This window comes from Strix uralensis, chromosome 12 (genome assembly GCF_047716275.1).
Source record: "Strix uralensis isolate ZFMK-TIS-50842 chromosome 12, bStrUra1, whole genome shotgun sequence".
Lineage (NCBI taxonomy): Eukaryota > Metazoa > Chordata > Aves > Strigiformes > Strigidae > Strix > Strix uralensis.
The window spans coordinates 3,759,516-3,779,944 of NC_133983.1; the positions used below are offsets into that span (position 1 = coordinate 3,759,516).

General features: G+C 55.3%; 1 protein-coding gene across 1 annotated transcript in view; it reads right to left on the minus strand.

The window, feature by feature from the left end:
* Window positions 1-5,847: 5,847 nt before the first annotated feature.
* Window positions 5,848-20,429, minus strand: part of CFDP1 (craniofacial development protein 1) — a 67,431-nt gene continuing 52,849 nt past the window's right edge. The window contains exons 6-7 of the mRNA XM_074881591.1: window positions 12,078-12,236; window positions 5,848-6,594 (exon numbers count right to left, since the gene is read on the minus strand). Of these exons, the coding sequence (XP_074737692.1) occupies window positions 6,504-6,594; window positions 12,078-12,236 (250 nt within the window). The 3' untranslated portion in view covers window positions 5,848-6,503. The remainder of the gene's footprint in view (window positions 6,595-12,077; window positions 12,237-20,429) is intronic.

The window sequence follows — 20,429 nt, forward strand, 5'->3', positions numbered from 1 at the left end:
CAGATGTGTGAGCTGCGGGATGTGCGAGCACGAGCTGCAGGACAGGGTAAGCTGCGTGGGCCTGCGTGACCTACCAGACGTGCAAGCTGCATGGGTGTGTGTGAGCTGCACGGAGACACAGGACCTGCAGGACACGCACGAGCTGCAGGGACGTGCCCGAGCTGCACAGACGCGTGCAAGCTGCAGACACACGCACGCTGCTCACCAAGCGAGCGTGGCCCAGCGCAGCGGCGTGCAAGAGCCGGGTGTGCGCAGGCAGCGGGAAGCACGGTGTGAGCGTGGGCAGAGCAGCCAGGTTGTGGGGGTGCCCAGCGAGCGTGCGAAGCGCACGCACGTGCAGGGAGCACGCCAAGGGCGACGTGGGCGCACACGCGTGTGAGGGGCGGCGAGCGAGTCTGCGTGAGAGCCGCGGGGCCGGAGCGGCGCTTGCGGAGGCAGGCCAGGAATGCGCCGCTGCCCGTGCACGTGCCTCCCGGCCGCCTTCCCTTGCCACAGCATTTCCTCTTGGCCACGCTCGCCCTCGGGGGTTGCCTTTGGGCCATGCTGGCCTGTGGCGGCGGAGTCGAGGCCGGATTGCAAACACGCGCCCTTCCCCAAAAAGCGGGGCTTGTTCTGCTCCCTGGCAGCCACCACCACCGTTCCCCGGCACCGGCAACCTCCCCACACCGTCCCCTGCTCGGAGGCAGGTTCCCCTGTGCATCGCTGGCAGACGGGGAGACTGAGGCACAGCCGAGGGTGGGCGATACCTGGCAGTGGGGACTGCGGTCGCGCCCGCAAACCGCAGCCACCCTGGCAGGCGCAGCCGGAAGACTGCGGTTTCCTCTTGCTGGTGGCAGCGGTGACAGTGGTGACAGCGCAGGGGCTGAGCCCCGCGGGGGTTCCCAGGGTGTGCTCTGAGCTCCCCGACGCCTCTCCCACTGCCACGGCCGATCCCACGAGGCCACGGTGTGTTTGCTTCAGAGACCCCGCGCCCGGCCAGCACCCCCCTGCCCAGCAGTGAGCGTCTCTCCTGGGATCCCGGAGTGTCCCCAGGGTGAACCTGCCACCTCACGGCTTCAGGCGGGTGCCGAGAGGCCACAGGCTCCCCGCTTTGGTACTTAAAAGCAGCAAGGATTCTATTTTTCCCCCTCCCCGTGGCAATGCTCAGATCAAAGCGTCCCCTGTCGATACTCGATACTGGCCATTTTTGGTGCATCGGAGCCAAAATCGCTTTTTGCATCTGCTGCGTGCCCCGAGCTGGCAACGGCTCCCGCGCCCCCCTGCTTCCGCAGCCGAGTGCCCGAGGGGTGGCAGGCACCAACAGGTCTCCCTTCGGCTTCTCCCACCTCTAAGAAAATGGAAGTGCCAGAAAGAAGATCAAAAGTGGAGTGTTACGGGGGCCCTGCGGCGCTGGGGATGCTCAGAGCCGGGTCGGCGCTGGCGGTGGGATACAGCGAGGGCCCCACCGGTGGTTCTTCACCGGCTCCGGCGGACGCAGGGCTGGGCATTTCGGGATGGATGCTGCTCGGGATGCAGGTTGCCCCAGCAACGGTTGCTATGGAAAACACTTTGGCGACAAAATTTCCAGCCATATTCATGTGTCCGTTATTGTCTTCGGGAGAGTCCCTGGCGTCCAGCGAGCCAGGCACGGCCGGCTCCGCACCGGGCAGGCTGCCGCCACGTCGCGGGGGGGACTGTCTGGGCCGGGCCCAGCTTTTCCTGGCTTTTCCTGCTGGGTCCTGGCATGGGAAGGTGTTGGAGGACCCTAAACTGGGGGTTCAGGGGAGCACGGTGGGCATGCATGGGACTGGGGGCGCAGGCTGTGCCGTGCCACGCCATGTTAATTGGCTAATTGCTGATTAACGCCCCATTGGCCCAGCCATGCCCCAACCGTTGGATGGGGTGTGTTTTGGTGAACCCACGCCAGGGCACAGCTCTGGGACAGCGGGACATCGTGGGAAAGGGGGTGGCACTGGGACATTTGTGGGGCTGGAGTCATCCCCAGTGGGGACCAGCAGCTCCGGATGGGGCTGCCTGCTCCTGCCCACAGCACCTGCCTGCAGCCCTGTTGGGCCCGTGCTTCAGAAAGCTGCCTCCCGCCTCCTGGAGCAGCAATAGGATTACACGGGACTGAGTCTCCTAGCGATGAACGGAGAAATAAATCCTATAAGGCAGGACGGGATTTATTAGACTTCAATATTCTCGAAATAATGAGGACATTTCTCTTGGCTTGTAATATCATGGGACCCAACAGGATCACAACAAGGATTTATCCCCATGACTTTCCGTGGCGCTGCGTCGGTTTTTGGCTGTGGGGAGGGGACAGCGGGGGAGACCGCTCGCCTTTCCAGCGAGCAGGATGGCGGGGCACCCCCTCATCTCCAGAAGAGCCAAGGCGGAGCGCAGGCCTCGGGCTGCCCCAACAGTAGCGGCTCTGTTCATCTCCCCATTCATCCCCCGGCGAGGGCTGGCGCTGATCCTCGCCCCCGGCCGGGGCTCGCTGCTGGGAGCAGGAAGGGCTGGCGGTGCCACCGCCACCAGCTGAACTTCAAATGCTGGTGCCACCGGCACAAGGCTGCCCCGGGGTGGGGACCCTCACTCGGATGGGGCGGGAGACCTGTGAGCTGCCCTGTTACTCCCCGTTAGTCCTGAACCCACTGCAGTCAGAAACCCCGCTGCGCTGCCGGACGGGACACGGCTGTGAGGAAAAGAGGGGGGAGAGGCTGAAAACAGCAGCTTGGAGCAGAGGATGCGGTGCCCCCAGCATCACCTCCCAGGGCCCCGCAGGGAACTGGGGCTCTGGCTGTGGGGAGATGCCCCCAGGGGCCAGCCCCGCGCTCTGCTCCCTCCTTCTCTCACCTGCCAGCTGCGGCACAGCACACCGTCACGCTTTGCCCCGTGGTGGCTCAGCTGCCCCAAATCCCATCGTGGTCTTTGGGATGGCCTGGCTGGAGCCCACAGGATGCACCCCGCAGGCAGCCAGCTCTCAACCTCCTCCCATGTCAAGAGCCGGACGTTTATTCCCACATCCCTATCACCGAAGCAGCTTTAAATGCACGACGTTACCTCCCCGCCCGCAAGTCCAGCAGCCCCGTAACAGCCTCCCCTGGGCGGCCTCCCCAAACCCCAGCGAACAGCTCCATAAAGGCGAGCCTGCAGGCGCGGGTGGGACGCAGCCGGTCTTACCGCGGCTCTGGAGCGCGGCCGCGGCGGCAGAAGCCCCGACCATCGGGGCGCACAGACACAATCGCTGCCTTGTTCGGGGCCCAGCCGCACAAGGGGCCCCTTCAGGCAGCCAGGAAAGGGGGAGCTCCTCAGGGTGAGGTGACGCTCAGGCCATGAGGGACTCCTTGTAGGGCCAAAATTATCCCAAACGAATGCCCCGGGTGGGTCCCAACACACAGAGGATACATGAGCTTCCTGGAGAAGACAGCTCAAGGTGGGAATGTCTTGAAAGAGGCACCCACATTTCCTGGGAGCTTTGCTCCTTCCAGAAGGCTCAGGGCTGGTGGGGATGCCGAGGGCCGGCGGGTACCGGGGCCACCCCCCCTTCGTGGGAAGGCAGCTGGGCAATGGAAATAGCAAGCAGAGCGGGGTTTTGGCTTTTTTTTTTTTTTTTTTTCCTTCCTTAGCAGCCAAGCTGTGTTTTCTGGAGACCTGTAAATCACTCCTCGTCTTCAGGAAAGAGAGGCGAGGAATACATGATCCAACCAAGCAAAAACGCGGGACGCTTGGGAGCACGCATGGAGGAAGCCAGGAATCAGCCCCAGGCCGGAGGCTGCCTCCCGGCCGTCCCGCCGAGCCCGTCCCAGCTTGCCGGGCCGGGAGCTGGCACTGCAGCCCGGCATCCTCGAGCCGAGCCGGGCACGCCACGCTGCCGCCAGCTGGGGAGCCCAGCGGAGAGGAGCCGAGGCTCTCGGCCACCGCTGTTAAACCGCACTTTTCCAGCAGGTCAGGTTGCTTCCAAGATTTCAAAATTTTCCACGTTTGCTCAGCTGAAGGGAAGGAAAAACCCTGGAGAAGAGAGGCTGGAGAGTCTGTGGAGAGCAGAGCTGAGGCTGGCAGGCAGGATCCCATAAACTGGGGGTCACTGATTTTCCCAGTTCACCAGCATGCCAGTGGAGGCTGTGCTGGCCGGATCCCACTAACACACCATTAGTGTGTAAATCCAAAGCCATGAGCCGATGCTGCTGCAAGGCTCTCTCTGAACACAGCCTGGAGCTCTTTAAGGCTTTTAAGAGCAGGGCTGGGGTTGGTGCCTCTGGCCTTCGGGACCTCCAAAGGTTGCATCTCCATTCAGCTCTTGCTCATAATACAATGCACAGAATTATCTTCCATTTCTAACCTACTTTTCACCCCAGGATGCTGCCAAGCTGCTGGAGCAGAACGAGCCCTAAAATGCAGCCGCACTGGGGTTCTGACAGGGCAGGCAGCACCCGGGGTGCCTGTGCTGTGGCAAAGATTTCGGTCGGCAGTCCCCGGGGAGCCAGACGCCATGAGGACTCGGCCTGTGTGGGGGTGATAGAGCCCTTCCCCACCTCCATCCAGCGTGTGAGGCCCCAGGACCACAGTCCTGAGGGGCCACAGGGGAGAGAAGATCCCCAATATCCTCTCCTCTCTTCCTCAGCCCCAGCAGAGCAAAGTGCAGCAAAAGGCAAATCATTTCCCCGGCCGCCTGCTCCGTGCTAGAGTGGGCCCAGCCCTCCCAGCCCCGCTCGCGGCCGCCCTGGCTGAGCTGCTGTGCCATCAGCGAGGCCCCGCTGCAAAACAAGCTGGGGTTGCCTCGGGGTCCCTGCTGGGAGGGCCCCTGGAAGCAGGGCAGGACCCAACTGCCTCCCCAGCCCAGCACACGGGGAGGAGAGAGGGGCCCGGGGATGGCCCCACACACCGCCCCGAGCAGGACCGCAGCCCCGCGCCCAGCGCAGCACCCGCCTTACACCACAGCCCCCGCCAAGGTCCAAGCTGAAACCTCCTCACAACGGTGCCCTGGACAACTTCAGTTGTTTTTGCAATGAAAACCAAAGCAGCAACTGACTTGGAAGCATTTGGAGATGAAAACATGTCATCACCCTCCTTGTTTTGTTTTTGTCCAATTTCGGGCTCGTTTAAGCAGGTCCCTCACAGCTGATTCTGTACATAACAGGGCGCCAAAGGCTGCAGCTCCCCCTGAGCACGTGGTGTTTTGTTCTCGGCTCCGGCCACAGAGCAGGGCTGACTCAGCAGCTGACACGTGAGTCCAAAGCCGAGGCTGTGCGCAGAGCCGTGGGCAAGGGGCCAGTGGCAGCATCGCTCGCCCTGTTAGCAGGAAGGATGGGGCTTGTGCCGCCTTCCCCCCCTCACAGCACCGGCACAGGCTGCCCCGCCGAGCGGGCTCAGAGCATCCCGCGGGGGAAGGCTGGCGAGCACCTCTGCTTCGAGGCCGTGCACGGGCCAAACATCAGGAGCTGCCGGACTCAGGCAACGCCAGCCCAGAAGGGACAGCCGAGGCGACAGTGCGTTGCCAGCTCCAGCTCTGGCCACTCGCTCCACGCCCAGGCGCCTCGCTCTGCCCTCCCAGGCAGCTCCCCTTGCTGAACGTCCCTGCGTGGCCGTGCCTTGGGGCATGTTTCCTTACCCCTGTAGCACTGCTACAGGACTGCTTTGTCCTCATTGCCCCCCAATTCTGGGTTTAATCCCACCACCAGCCCCAGTACAGTGGAAGGAAAGTGATCCAAGCACTTGCTCTGACCCTCAGACTGCTATCAAGGCAGACACCAGGCACCTCAGAGCAGGGATTTTCACAGTGGCAGTCAGACACTTGTTACTGTATGTGACCCTTAATTTCTTTATCCTCTGCATCTCGCACAAACCACGCTGCCAGCATGCAAGGCTGTTGGGATGGAATACTTTATTCACGTGAACACTCAGATCCTGGCCTGTCCTGCCTGCTGCAGCTGCTCCCATCTTCTTGACAGCATGAACAAGGAAGGATTTCTTCATCGGCTTGCTTAACCCCCCCCAGCATCATCAGACCCCACAAACAAGTACAGACAGTTCGGCTTTGTCCGGGCAAGAGCACAGCGCGGAGGGGCAGGGAGCGCTGCGGGGCTGGTGGAGCAGGGAGAAGGGCTCCAGCCCACAGCTTGTGCACGCACAGCAGCCACGAAACCTTCCCGCAGCTCCGCTCGCACAACCAAATATGCCAGCCCAGCCTTCACCAGGCTCCAGCACCCTCCCAGCCTTGGCGGCTCCTCCAGCTGCCAGGAGCGCCCGGGGTTGACAAAGGATGGGTGCCACCAATCTCTTCTCCTTGGAAAGCTGCCTGCCAGAATCATGCTGGTCACTCCTGTCACCTGCTGGGCCATTTAATGCTCAAAGTGCCCCCTGCCCACTGACAAATACCCTCCCCAAACTATTACAGTAAAAGGAAAAACCTGTACGTTGAGACATACAGGCTGAGTCTTGGGTAGAGAATGGGTTCTGGTGGTCCAGCGGAGGCCGGCAGCTGGCTGGGTGCAGGATCCCCCGCGGCCACACCCGGCACATCAGGGCTTCATACTGCTCAGTCTGATGTCGCGTTCTATTTCAAACTGCCTGTGATCCACGCGCTCCAGGAATGCTTTCCTCTCGATGTACCTGCAGGGAGGCAGAGGCTGTAAGCAGTGCCTGTGGCAGTCAGTGCTGCCCCCAGCCCGGGGCAAAGCTGACCTGAAGGGACAAGCAGGGAGGGAAGGCATCCTCTGCCTCCTTCCCGCTCTCTCCAGGAGCTGATCACTGCACTGGGCATGTCCAATAGACACCAAAACTGCTCTGTGGCCTGCTGGGTGTCTCCTGGGGTGAGAAACCAGGAATTTCACAGAGGTCTGGGGTGAAGGGTCCCCATGTGCTGGAGAAACAGGCTGGCTGCTTTTCATCCCAGCTCTTCTCTTACGTCTGAGAAATGACCTTCACAACTTGAACGGGTTCAGGGCAGGTCCTCAGCAGGAGAGGCAGCTCTGATGCTCCTCTCTGGCTGCCCAGGTGACCCTGCCCACGCACCCCCCAGCAAAGCGCCTCCAACCCAACCACAGCAGCACAACCCACCATACAAGCTGGTAATGCACAGGGAGCATTAGGGACCCAACTGGCATCACCCAGCAAGCCTGCAGCAGCTCAGGGATCCAGGCCAGGGGTTTCCCAGCCACAGACCCGCTCCTAACCACCACAGAGTATTTACTTCTCCCTCTCAGCGAGGCACCTGAGTGCTGCAAGGAAGAAAGCAAGCACGCCTGCGCCTGGAAAAGCACCTTGCCGCTCATTAACGGCATGCAGCTGAATTTTAATGTGCTTTGCTGCAAACCCTTGCCACAGATAGCCTGGGGCTGTGCTACTAATTAACCTACAGAGGGAGCGAAATTGCAATTCAAAACAGGAGCTGTAATTGAATCATCACAATTGTTTTGCATTTGTTCCAGGGTGGCAAACGCTTGGCTGTCATGACAAGGTCATTACTCTCGGATGCATGAGACACCGCCTTCGCCTTCGGCTTCTCTCTGCGGCCACTGCTTCTCCTGCACCGCAGCCGGTGCCTGCTAACCAGAGAAGCCCACTGCTTGGAAGCAAGACTGAAAGCTGAAGGAAAGATGAGCATCCCGTGGGCTCGCGGGTTTTCCAGGCTCCTGGGCAGCTGGCAGTGTGCACGAAGGTGCATGGGAAGGCTGAAGCCCCCTCCCACCACCAGCAGTGGCCCCTCCAGGACAGAGGGGTTCCGCTGCCTTTGGTGACAAGGTCTCTGCTTTATGCTCCAACTATCAAACCAGCGCTCAGTGTGCTCCCAGCACAAGGGTGCTTTCACTGATGCTCCTGCCCATCCAGTCATCACTGGAAACAAATTAATCCAAATTCATTTCAGCGAGTGATTCCCCTGAGAGGATGAACAGCCCCGTACATCCCTGCTGCCACCCCATTCCTATCGCAGCCCGAGCCCGTCTCGTGCTGACACAACTGGGTCAGCTCCTCTCCGCTGGCTGCGAGGGGCAGGGGCCCAGAGTGGTGTAACGCCAACGATGTGCCAGCCGTAAGGAGGTATTTTTCTGGCCCCCTCCCCACACCGGCTCAGGAAAGGCGAGCAGGGGAGTGTCGCTTCCCTTCATCCCCACAGGCAGGGAGGTGACCCGCTCCTGCAGCCGGGCTCGGAGAGGCCACGGGAAGGAAGTCAGGGGGGGTCACGTTGTATATTACAGCGTGTCATATTGCTGGGCGTGTGGTTTTCCTCCCCCTCTGCTGCTAAACACCAACCACAACCATGGCCAGGAAGGCGAGGGACAGGGGCTATCTCTGTTAACCTGGGAACACCCCAACTGCTGGGGCAGCAACAGCCCGAGTTACTGAATTTGAAGCTCCTACAGCCCCTCTGCGACTCCCTTCCCCCAGCCCCAGTAAGGGGTCAGTGCCTTCCTCCTTTTCCTCTTCTTCCGTGCCTCTCTGGCAGGCAGGAACTGGCTCCTGGAGGATCGATACGGATCATGACCCAGGAATGTGGCCTCACGGCTGCAGCCAGCAGCTCTGCGTGGAGGAGGAACTGCGATGTTGCCCTGTGGCGTTGTCCTTGGCCGGCCACGGAAAAGCGCCGTGGGGGCCAGAGCAGACCCTGCAAGGCACTACCTGTGCGTACACCGGGGTTTATGGGGCAGGCAACAAGCCCGGCCGGCCTGTACTGCACGCACACCGAGGCTGGAGGTGCTGACAGACACAAGCAGGGAAGCAGCATGTCTGCAGGGTCGGCACAAGCCCCCCTGCACCCCGAAGCCTGCGCTGGAGCTGCGGCTCTGTCTCCAGTTCCCAGCCTGGCTCCGTGCAGCCGACAGCAAGGTGCTGCCAAACGGCAGTGCAAAGTGCACGAGCAAGGCACAAACACCCGTCCGGTGCTTGTCCAAATAACCTTTGCTACCTGAATCAATACCCTCTGCTAAGTTATCAGCCTGCCTGGAAACAGGGCAGCTGTGATCCACAGCACAGGAAGGTGAATTTGTTGGGAGAAGAGGCTGTCTCTGCTAACAAGGGCAGCTGCAAACTGCTCTGGGGAGGGTTTCATTGGTGCTGCCTGTCCCCGGGCAGTCACCATCAGTCACCCAGTGCACGAGCGCACGGGGCTGACCCCAAACCCAGAGCGGGGCTGCTCCCCCACTGGGCCTGCCCTACAAAGGTGGCCCAATTAAGAGGCCGCTACACATTTCCATTTATAAAGCCCATCAGAGAGATCAACAGCAAAGGGGATAGCTCTCTCTGCTCCTTACTTCAGCTCCCCCTGTCAAATCCAGGACAGGCCCTCAGGATCTGACACAACCAGGCTGCACAAGCCTGGATCCTGCTGCTGGGGGAATGCAAATCGCTGCCTGGGGATGGTGATAGTAAGGGAGGAAAATCAGAGGCAAGGGTGGACATAGCCACGGGGCAGCACGCGTCCCCTCTGCCTCGGGAATCCCAGGGACAGGCTGTGGCTGGCCGATAACCTGTGCTCAGCTGGCTGCCGGTGCGCTGGCCGAGCACGTGTCGCTGCTGGAGAAGGGCCGGGGAGGTCCAAGGCACGAGGAGCTCTGGGCTGTGAACAGCAACTTTTGCAAGGTTACTACAAAAAAGAAATTCAGCCTGCCTTCCCTTCTGAGCAAAAAAAAAAGTGCCTCCCGCCTTGCTCGAGACACGCATGGACCATCGCCGCAGTGTGCAGGCACGCGTGGCACCGGGCAGGCCCCTCCAGGAGCGGGTTGTGGCTTTCCTCGTCAGGCAGACATTTACAATTACAAAGCAGGATAACGTGGTGACCAGAGGTTTCTAACGCACGTCGGCACCAGGATAAAGGCAGCGCCTCGCTCCCTCCTGCCTGGGTCGAAGGGTTAACAACGGCTCATTACAATTTTTATAGAGATGTGTAAATGATTGCCCACTGAAGGGTGAGCAGAGCCTACATTATTAAAGGAGAAGAGGCGGCTGCGGAAGGGACAATAGGCTCCTGCAAAACAACGTGAAGCCAGCAGCAGCTGTGTCTGCGTGATCTGCCCCCAGACAGGCTGGCTGCCCTGTCCCACTGTGGCACGCTTCACCCCACGGGTGTTTACAGGTGACCTGTGAGCAGAAATGCAGTGGGCTGCGCATCCATCAGCGCTCCTCCCTTCTCCCTTTACCTTGAAGGTGGAAGTAATTCTCAGTGAGCAGATACTCGGTTGATCCCCTCACATTACATGCCTGACTAGCACAAACAGATTTGTAAGGAGTGTCTAAAGTTATCACGGCATCACATTTCTCATTTGTATAATGACAAAAACTGCTTGCCAGTAGCCCAGTAGATTTTCTAGCCTGGGATGTGACAGGCAGCAAAACCAAAAGCTGTTCAAGCTTACAGATGCTCTTAAAATTGCTGCTCTGCTTTGCTCATCTTTTCAGTGTGCTGATCCCTTCTTCAGCCTTCAAGGGCCATTACGTCAGCGTCTCTGGAAAGGTTTGCCAGGCGTGAAGGGCGAGCTGTCCCGCTTGTATGGGGTGGGAAAGAAAACAGCACTGGCCAAGAAAGGTCGGCATACTGGGTTTGAACAAGCAAGAGATGCCACAGAACGCTCACGCAGGGCAGCCTGGCCTGTTTGGGGTGTATACAGTCCAGTTGAGAGTGATGGACCCCAATTCAGGCTGATTCCACCGACTGAGGAAAGAAACAGTGTGTCCCAGCAACCGTCAGGAGATGGTCTGGTTTTTAATGGTGGTACTACCACCGTCAGCCCAGTCCAGAGCAGTGAAAGCCCAAAGCTGTTATCACACTTGGCAGCCACTCAGGACATCTGCGTAGGGCAAATTCTCACTCCACACCCTGTCGGGACAAGCCAGCCAGGTGCCACAGACAGAAACAGGACCCTCCCCTGGAGGTGTGTTCTCCCAAAGCAGCCTGCAGCTCCTAATGGGGCTTCATGGGAGAAGCTCACCCTCCTCCTCCTCCTCCTCCATCTCAGTACACGGCCTGGCTGTGCCTCCAGACTCGTGGCACGGGCATTTCACTGGACGGCCTCATGTACAGGGCTCTGACCGTGACATCCACCACGCCACAGATGGCATCAGCAGTGACCTGGTGCACACGTGCTCTGCCACACCTATACGTGAGGTAAATCACTCACCTCCCGGGATCTCAGGGATCTCCGAGGAATGCCCTGTCCCCCTGTGGCACTCCTACTGAATCGCTCTACTTGTTCAAGGGCAAGTGTCCAGAGACAGATCAGAGCAGATCTGATGGAGAAGGGGTGTTGTGGAAGGGTGCAAGGCCAAACTGAAAAAACCCAGCAGTTGTAAAATATCTATTTGAAATACAAAATCCAATCTGTTGGAATGCAGAAGCTCTGAGTTTTTCCTGCAGAGTAGAAGAACAGCTTACAATAAAAATACATTTTATGAGCTGTCCAGTAAGCTGGTTACGTTTTCCCAGAGCTTAGTGAAGCACTTGTAGTGGAAATGCCGCTTCTGATCTTATTATCCTTCCCTGCAGTGCATGTTATTAACTTTCTGTTTTATTTACAGCATCGCCATTTACTTTTACGATACTTCCATTAACTTCATTGGAGTGAACATTGCTTGATGCACACAATCAACACCCAGTGCTGCCATAATCTTTAACGCACCTTGCCAGCTGTTCTGGGTTTGCATACATCTTTACACAGGAGGAGGGAGGACAGACGCAGCTGGAATATGTCATTTGAAGAACAGAACAAAAAACGTACCTCCCAATTTGAGACTTAAAAAAAAAAAAAACCAACAAAAAAACAGGTCAAAGGCAATTGTGTTTCCTCATGGGAGTTCTGCATTAGACTGGTTCACCCTGTATCTGTGCCACTAGCACCAGCAGGAGAGAAGATAAAGCACAGCCAGACTCTAGCTGGACTTGAAGAACTCACAACGTTCTCAGCAGAGAGCAGTAGGTGCTTGCAGACTTACCTGTCTCCCTGTGATACCTAGAGCAGCTACTGGCTTTACGTATCCCTGGAATAAATCTTTCAGAAATCCCATGGGTTTGCTGAACGCTCTCTGCAGCAAGCCATGGGGTTCCTACATGTATAGGAAGTGGTGGGAAATGCTGGACTGCTATTAGGTAAAGTCCCCCTTACCCGTCTTTCCCTCGGTTATGGATCGCCAGCTCCTCCACAATTCCCTCCTCCTCCTTGAAGTTCTCCCAGTCCAGTTTAGATTTCTCCAGTGTGCTCATCTTCTGCTTTTTGGAGCCAATCTTCCCCAGGAGGCTGCTCATACCGCTTGGCCTCTTCACCCTGACAGAGATAAGGGAGCAAATGTTACTTAAATGCAGGGAGACAGCATCAGTTAGCAATTAAAAATAAAGCTGAGAAACGTCATGCGTGAGAGTGGTGGCCTTGATGGTGGTGAGCCTCCGCCACTAAACAGATGGCCACCAACTTCAGGCAGCCCGCGGGCGGCAAGGTCACGCTTCCTGCAGATCCTGCTCTGCTGTTCCCCTGGAAGCAGCAGAGTTCATTACACACATATCTCAAGTGCTCACTTTTTGTGAAAGGGCTTTTTCATTTATCTTCTTAAGAGAACAGAAAGCTTTCAGGCCAAAAGAGATCATTAAATCATCTAGCTTGACCCCTTGTATATACCAGGCCAAGCTGTTCCACTGATCACCTCCGTGCTAAGCCCGGTTCTTTGTCTTCGGTTTAAAGTGTTGTTTTCTGGAAGGGATCCAGCCTCAGTGCGTCACCAGCGCTGACAACACATCTAGGAATTAACCATTTAATTGGTATCAACACGCCTGTTTTCAACTTGATTTTGACTAGCTTTAGGTTCTGATTGCTGCTGCTTATCTTATCCAAGAGTCCTTTGGTGCCCAGGCGGGTCTCATTGGTAATGTACTAGTATACCATAACAAACTTACATCAGAATATTTTGTTTTGACAAACAGATGGAGGTCTTTACGCCTCTCATTGAAATGCATTTTATCCCAGCCCCTACATCTTTTCTAAGGTTTTGTCCCCCTGCTTACGTTTCAACACTCTTTGAAGAGGGGTGCACCAGAACTGCTTGTAACCCCCACCCTTCTCCTGATTGCAAACCTGTTTCTGCCCAAGGATTGCTTAAATCCCGTTTGTTCCACCATCACGCCACACGCTGAGTCCCAGTGCACGTGCACTGTGATCCCACACCACCTCCCAGGTCCCTGTGTAGCAGGAAGACCACCTTGGTCTTTCATCTCCTTGTTCTTAAAGGACCAAAATCCCACCTGCGTGGTGGGGCCCCCGAATCTCCCCTTTATTCTGGGAAATGCACACACAGGGACTTGGGTCAGCCGGGTCACCCTCCGAGGAAGACAATTCTCAGGGCTAGGAACCCGTAAAACAAACTCGTATTAACCCTTCTTAAACCCCCCCCGGGAGAGGGGGGCAAACAGCATCCCATTGAACTCTGTGTTTACACACATTCCAGAGATAACTTCAGGTCTGCAGGGCCTTTGCCTCTGCAAGAAGCCGGAGAGGAAATGATTCTCGTTCCTGAGAGATGGAGGAATTTGGGGAAGGGGGGGCCCAAGGAAGGCAGCCAGGTAAGCGTGGCAGACTGCGCTCCATCAGTACTCGCCAAGCAAAGCCCTGCCCAGGGGTAGCTGTTGTTGGGAACGTATCCAAAGCTGTACTTATCGCATCATTAGCATGGTTTATGCTGCCATAATTTGCAAGCCTCTAAAGGAAAATAATTCCACAGTTTATATGGAATTAAATCAAAGAAAATGACATCTTTGTAGGGCTCAGCCAGAAGATTCGCAATGCAAGAATGGCTGGCCATAGTCACTTGGGGTTGCAGCTTCCTGACATTGATATATTTAGGCTACAAACCTTAGATTAAGGGCATTTTGGCAGGCTCCATAGCCACCAGACAAAGCTGCCTGCCCCTCCTCATACTGCCCATCCAGAGAGCAGCAATGTCCTAGGACCCGGCCCTCATTTCTTTCAGGCCACCACTGGAGCACATGCTGACAGCCAGCACTTTCCACTCTGCGGGGACACAGAGTAAGCTAGATGCTCTTTTATTCACCTCTATCCCTGAATGTCTCATCAAGACGTCTACAGCTCTTCACATCACAATCATACAATAAAACCTCGATCCTCGCTCAGCCTCTGACTCTCTCTTACTTTTCAAGACATGATGGCCCCAACTATCCTTATCTGCAGGTAGCAGGAAAGTGGTGCAGGCAACGGAGCTGGTGCAGGGTCTGGAGCACAGGTCTGATGGGGAGCGGCTGAGGGAACTGGGGGGGTTTAGTCTGGAGAAGAGGAGGCTGAGGGGAGACCTCATCGCCCTCTACAACTCCCTGAAAGGAGGGTGCAGAGAGGGGGGATGAGTCTCTGGACCCGAGGAACAAGCACCAGGACAAGAGGGAATGGCCTCAAGCTGCGCCAGGGCAGGGTCAGACTGGCTCTTAGGAAGGATTTCTTTGCAGAAGGGGTTGTTGGGCGTTGGAATGGGCTGCCCAGGGCAGGGGGGGAGTCCCCATCCCTGGAGGGGTTGAAGAGTCGGGTTGACCCAGCGCTGAGGGATCTGGTGTAGTTGAGAACTGTCAATGTTAGGTTAATGGTTGGACTAGGTGTTCCTCAAGGTCTTTTCTAACCGAGATGATTCTGTGATTCTGAGAAGGGGGCAAAATGTGCAAAGATGTTCTCAGCACAAGATAAAATTGGAGAGATTTGGTTCCCACATCTGGCTATCCAGGACTACACACAAACCTTGCACAACCACCAAACCCAGTATCAGATGAGTGTTCAAGTTGCGAGGGAGTGGGAGGAGAGGAGATATGACAGGTAAGAAGGCAAAACCAAACAAAATATCGGGCAAGCATGCCCCATGGCATTCCTTGCTGAGCAGCTGCCTGGACAGCAGAGCCTGATGCTCATGCATGGCAGTTCCTCACACTGCAGTGGGAGGCCTTGGGTTTTAGCACGGGACTTAAAGTAAAGATGCTCTGAGACAGCTCTAGAAAAGTGCTATGGCTGTTCCAGCTGGCAACACTCCTCTCCCCCCAGCCTGGCAGGCAGAAGGTGTTTAAATTAACACAAGGCATTCAGTAACACATTTCTCTGAATAGACTTAACTTTCCAGACTCACTTGTGCTTACAATTTTGCCTACCTTTGAAGGAGGAGAAGCAGGGATGTAGAAATGAAGGGTGTTGTCCCATGTACCTAGATGTCACCCAAATGGTTTATGGGGCAAAGAACCCTGATGGTGTAAGAGTCATCTCACCTGCCTAAGGGCACTCACAGGTCACCTGCATCTGCCAACTCTTCTGCGGGTGGGAGCCTACAGCCACTGTCCAGCTGTGCTACAGACAGCCCTAACTGCAAAAGACACAGCATGCACCTGGAAAACCCATTTGAAGCCATTTCAGGATCTCTGCCGGGTGTTAGAGGAATGCCTGCCCCGCAGAGTGACAAGCAGGCTCAGAGGCAGGCTCACACATGCCAAGCCTGGTGCCTTTTCGGCTGAACCTCAGTCTGTCAGCTGCCGGTGGGGAAGAGCTGAGTCAGGACAGGGACCAATCAGCCAGGCTGGGTTGCCACATGCATCCCTGCACAAACACAGACTGGGATATGCTCCCATGTCCCCAAACCACAGTGGAGGATCTACACGAGGGAAGGGAACTAAAGGCAAGATGGTTGGTGGCCAGTGGTGGGAGCAGAGGCAGTGCTGGCTTCCCAGCAGGGAGCTGGGGCTGCAGGCTAGACGAAGGTTGCTCGTCACACATCTTTTCTCCCATGGTAATTCCTGGCATAAATTAACGTCGTCTACACACACACATCCATCTGTATCAGTGCTCAAGGCCTCTGTATCTCCTCTTGGCCATGGATCTCAGGAATATCCCTTAAAAGATACAAGTCAGCTGAAGTTTGAGGCTACAGAGTCTAGGTTACGAACACGGACCTCCATCAAGGGCTTCCAGATAGCCACACTTGCAAGTCAATGGTCCCTTCAAGGCAAGGGAACCTAATGAAACAGGGCAGGCGATGCTGCGCCCTCGTGTTGATGACTACTCCAAAAATACTGCTAATATCCAGTGTCAGCCCCATGCTGGAGGCAGGCCCTGGGCTGGATGACCTGGCTCTGCTCCTGCCCGGACAATTCTGTGCTGTTTGAAGCGGGACCAAGCCTGGGCCAGGCAATGAGACAGGGCCAGGCATGGGCTGAAGGACATGTTTGAGTCTGCTGCTGAGTCTTCACTCTGCGCTGAGCCTTTCATCACCCTGAATAAATCCAACAGCAAACCTGGGGGTGGGAATTCCTATGCCTGTGCCAAAATGAAGTAAATGAGAGACATTAAAGTCCAATTAAAAACTTGCTTGGCCTTAAATGCCTCATCTGTTTAAAAAGCAAGTAAAGGGGCCTGATTAATTGCATTCAGTGCCAACAAGAGGAATTATTACCCTTTTTGTACTCATTAAGGGTATCTGCTGTGGCATCTTTAATCACTAAGGCATTTAAAAGAGAGAAAGTAATTTGCTAAGACATAATGGATCCCGGGGATGAGAATCAGGACAATCGCCTATTTAGGACACAAAGACATGTCCTTACTTTTCACGATTAAAAAGCATGGCCCAAATCAGCCCAATAACCAGCAAATAAGCGTGCTAGAAAGCTCTGCCTTGGGAGGGGAATCCCCTGCACCCGTCTAGTGTCTTCAGGACAAGGACCGTGCCTGTGTATCACCCGGCACGGTCAGATGCAGGGACAAACAGCAAGCCAAGGGTTCCCTTACTGCCCTACCACAGGCAAACAGGCTCTGTATTCCTGTCCGTAACAACGAGGCTTCCTCCCATCTCCGTGCGAGCCTGCAGCCTGACCAGGACCTTGGAGAACTGCTGCTATACCAACGATAAAGTTGCACTGTCACATGTAATCCCCGCTGTCTTGTAACACAAAGGTTGGCAACGTCCAGGAAATGCATGCCTACCTCCAAAGAGGCAAACTTCATCACAAGCTTTATAAAATAATCTTCAAGCAATAGGAAAACAGGGCTACAAAGGTCTCGCAGTGCACCCTGCCAGCCAAAGCAAGATGAGTTCCTCTCCCACCCACCCAGAGATGGGTGCTCTGAAGGCTCCTGACACCAATCCCACACGCAGCAGAGGTTTCAGGGCTTCATCAGCCTTTCACTTATATAAGTTTTTCCCAATGACTAAATTTCCTTGCTCAGCCCATGACTTGTTATCTTATTCCTAGTAGCTACTAAGAACAGATCATTCTCTCACTTTTTGCTGCAGCCTTTTATGTCTTTGAAAGCTTTCCATATCCACCCCTGCTCAGCTTGCTCTTTCCTAGACTAAACAATCCCAGGTCCTTTCAAGCTTTTCTCATTCTTCATGGTTGCCAGCCCTCTGACTGCTCTTGCTGCTCTCCCTGGACTCTCTGCTATTGGCCCACAACTTCCTCGAAATGCAGCATCCAAAATGGGAAAGAAAGGGCTCCAGCCACAGCTTTACCGGCGCCGGGAGCAGGAGGAATACTTCAGATGCTTTGCAAAGCATGCAACTCCTTACCCGGCATCCTATGACGTGTGCCTTTTTCACAACCGTGTGACAGCGTTGACTCATGTTGAGCCTGTGATTCACTGAGATTTTTGTCTGCTCCGCTGCTGCCGAGCAAGTTATTTCCTTCCTCAACTGGTACAGATGATTACTGCTACCCAAAGGCGGAGGTTTGCACTGGTCCTTCTGTGCTGTTCCTCCTGTTTGCCCTCACGTTTCCCGTGACACTGTGGATCTCAGATGTCTTCACAAATCAGCCTCTCCTATTCACAACACCCATACCGCAGCTGTTGAAGAGTAACGCTGAGGAAAGTACCTCCCGTCTTTGTGAAATACCTACAGAGACTATTTAGCAGCTGAACCAGCACCAGCTGGCCAAACAAGATCAAGCCGATGGCCAGAAGCAGGCAGGGACCAGGCGGGTCAGACTGCTGTCCAACTCCAGTGAATGAAGGGTGCCCAAAGGACACCTGCTCGTGTGTTGATCAAGGAGCCAGCAGCGTCCCCAGCTCCAGCCCGACCTCCACCCTCGGGGACCACAAACCCTCTGCTACTTCTCCATCCGCCACGTATCATCCTCCTTGTTGTGGTGAACAAAAACTTCTATAGCAGGAAGGTCCTACTTCTGTTTCTCACCAATACTTTTAAGGGCTCGATTTGTAAGAAGCAAACACTGAACACAAAATAAGATGTTACTAATGCTTAGCTAACACCCCAACACTCCCCCACCCCCCTTCTTGTTATGCCATGTTTTGGGGAAATAGTGTGAGCAAATGCACTTAAGAGGACAGTTACTGAAGTACACAAATCACGAGTGAGATGCTTGTTTTCCCTCCCTTAATGAAATCCAGCCCTCTGAGCCCCTGTTAAACGGAGTGGCTAATAACCTATTTTGTCTATGAGGATCTTGTGACAAAGTGGCTGCTGCAAGACTTAGGCCAAGAAGCACATTTTTTTAGATGATGCTGATTCCACCAAGGCATCCTGCACACCCTGCAGCTACGTGGTGGAGGAGACAAGATAACTGAGTGGGTCTTCTCCTCTGGCCTCATCGCAGGCTTCTGTACCTCCCAGAGCAGAGACTATTTGGTGCTGGGCACTCTATCACCTTCCAGCACACATCCAAAACATCTGGTGACTCTCCTTGAGGCACTACAGAGCAATCTTTTTTTTTTTTTCAGAAATAAATCTGGACTCACAGAGATGACATGATTTCATCAGAAGGAAATCTTGTGAGGCCAGGAAAACCCTGTATCTCCTGCCCCGGCATTTGTACACAGATTATCAAAGAAATCACCTTTACCATTTACCATTAAAAAAGGCAGGTTACACCTACAAACTAAAAAATCCACTTTCAAGGAAGGCTCAGAACTAGGAGAGAGAGTTTTTGTTGTGCGTTAGACGATGAGACCATTGCAATGGGTGAGGGCACTTCTGTCTGGCACAAGAGGACAAGCAGGAGGCATCCACTCACAGGCCTTTTCCAGCACGGCTGAACGGCTTTGTGAATCTTCACGTAGAAGAACCCAACTCAGACATAAGCTATAACACAAACTGCTTCCCTGCTGGCTCCCTGCGACGGAGAGCAGCACGTCAGATCCCACTATCAGAATAGGATGCTGGTAAGTAAATGTCACCGAATGCAGAAAGGTGGCATCTAGGGCCAAGGAGCCCTGGAAGTACCATGTTCATCATCAAGCCCTGGCTCTCCTGCAGCCCCCCTCCTGCCCACCTCCCTTCCCCACTGGAGCCCGTGGTATTTACTCGCAGCACAGCAGCGGCAGCTCCGCTCCTGTCACCCCAAGCGCCTCGATGGCAGAGACGCAGGTGAGAAACTCCACCGTTCAGCAAAAAGAGCACAAGGTTTTGTAAATAGTAATATCTATTCCTGCCACGAACTGCTGTAAAGCTGAATAGTTTCCTTAACGGCAGGAAATGGTTCTCATACAAACTAACCACAGCTGGGCAACTGATGCAGCCAGTACATACTTTCATTTTAATAAAGTGGAAGATTCCTGCCCAGCACACCACGGATCACCCGCCCTGCTGTCCTCCCTTCAAACAACAACACGCGTGAGTGTGTGAGACACATGTATGCCGAGACCTGGCTGGTGGTCCGTGTGCGAGCTCTGCTGTTCACTCCCAGCTTCTCCAGACCATCTTCCTCAACTGAGGAGCAAAAACGCTGGTGGGGAGGAAGAGGGGCACATGGCAGGAAGGGAAGCGCGGTGCCATCTGCTCCTCAAGGTCAGGGTGGTCTGGCTGGCAGGAGCAGGCAGCAGCAGAACGATGGTGCCCAGTATTGCCAGCTTGTAGGAACCTTCCCCAGAATGATAAAACAGGTCTGCCTCTTCAGACACTAAAACCAGCCAGCTCTTCCCATCCCTCACTCCACATAACTGGCCAAGGACAGAAACATCTCTCAGGCAAAACCCTACTGTCTTTTTTTTTTTCCCCCCACTTGGCATCATTTCCCAAACAGGCACGGGTATGGATGCAGAGAGCAGCCCAGCTTGTTCTTAGCCCTGCCTGTCATAACAGGTATTTAAAAAAAGCAAACAAGAAAGCCTCCCCCATGCCAAACAAACAAACATTTAAGTCCCAGGTGGAAAAAAAGCAAGTGAGGAGGAAATGAAGATAAAAGGCAAGGTGGATGCTGCTGGAGGGCTGGCAGGGTGGTGGTGATCCTGTTTGGAGGGCAGTGCCCAGGACCGAGTGAACGTGGGGCAGGCTGGCAGGGAGAGGAGCCCCTGATTCCCACTGCCTGGCCAGGGCAGCGCAGTCCGAGGAGCTCGCTGCCAACCCAGTGGCACCTGTCCATGGCTCCGCTTGCTGAGCTGGTAGCAGATACTCAGCATTTACACCCTAAAGCACACATAAACTGAGCCAAAGAACCTGCCTGAAATGCTCTAGGAGTAGCAGTGATTTTTGAAGCA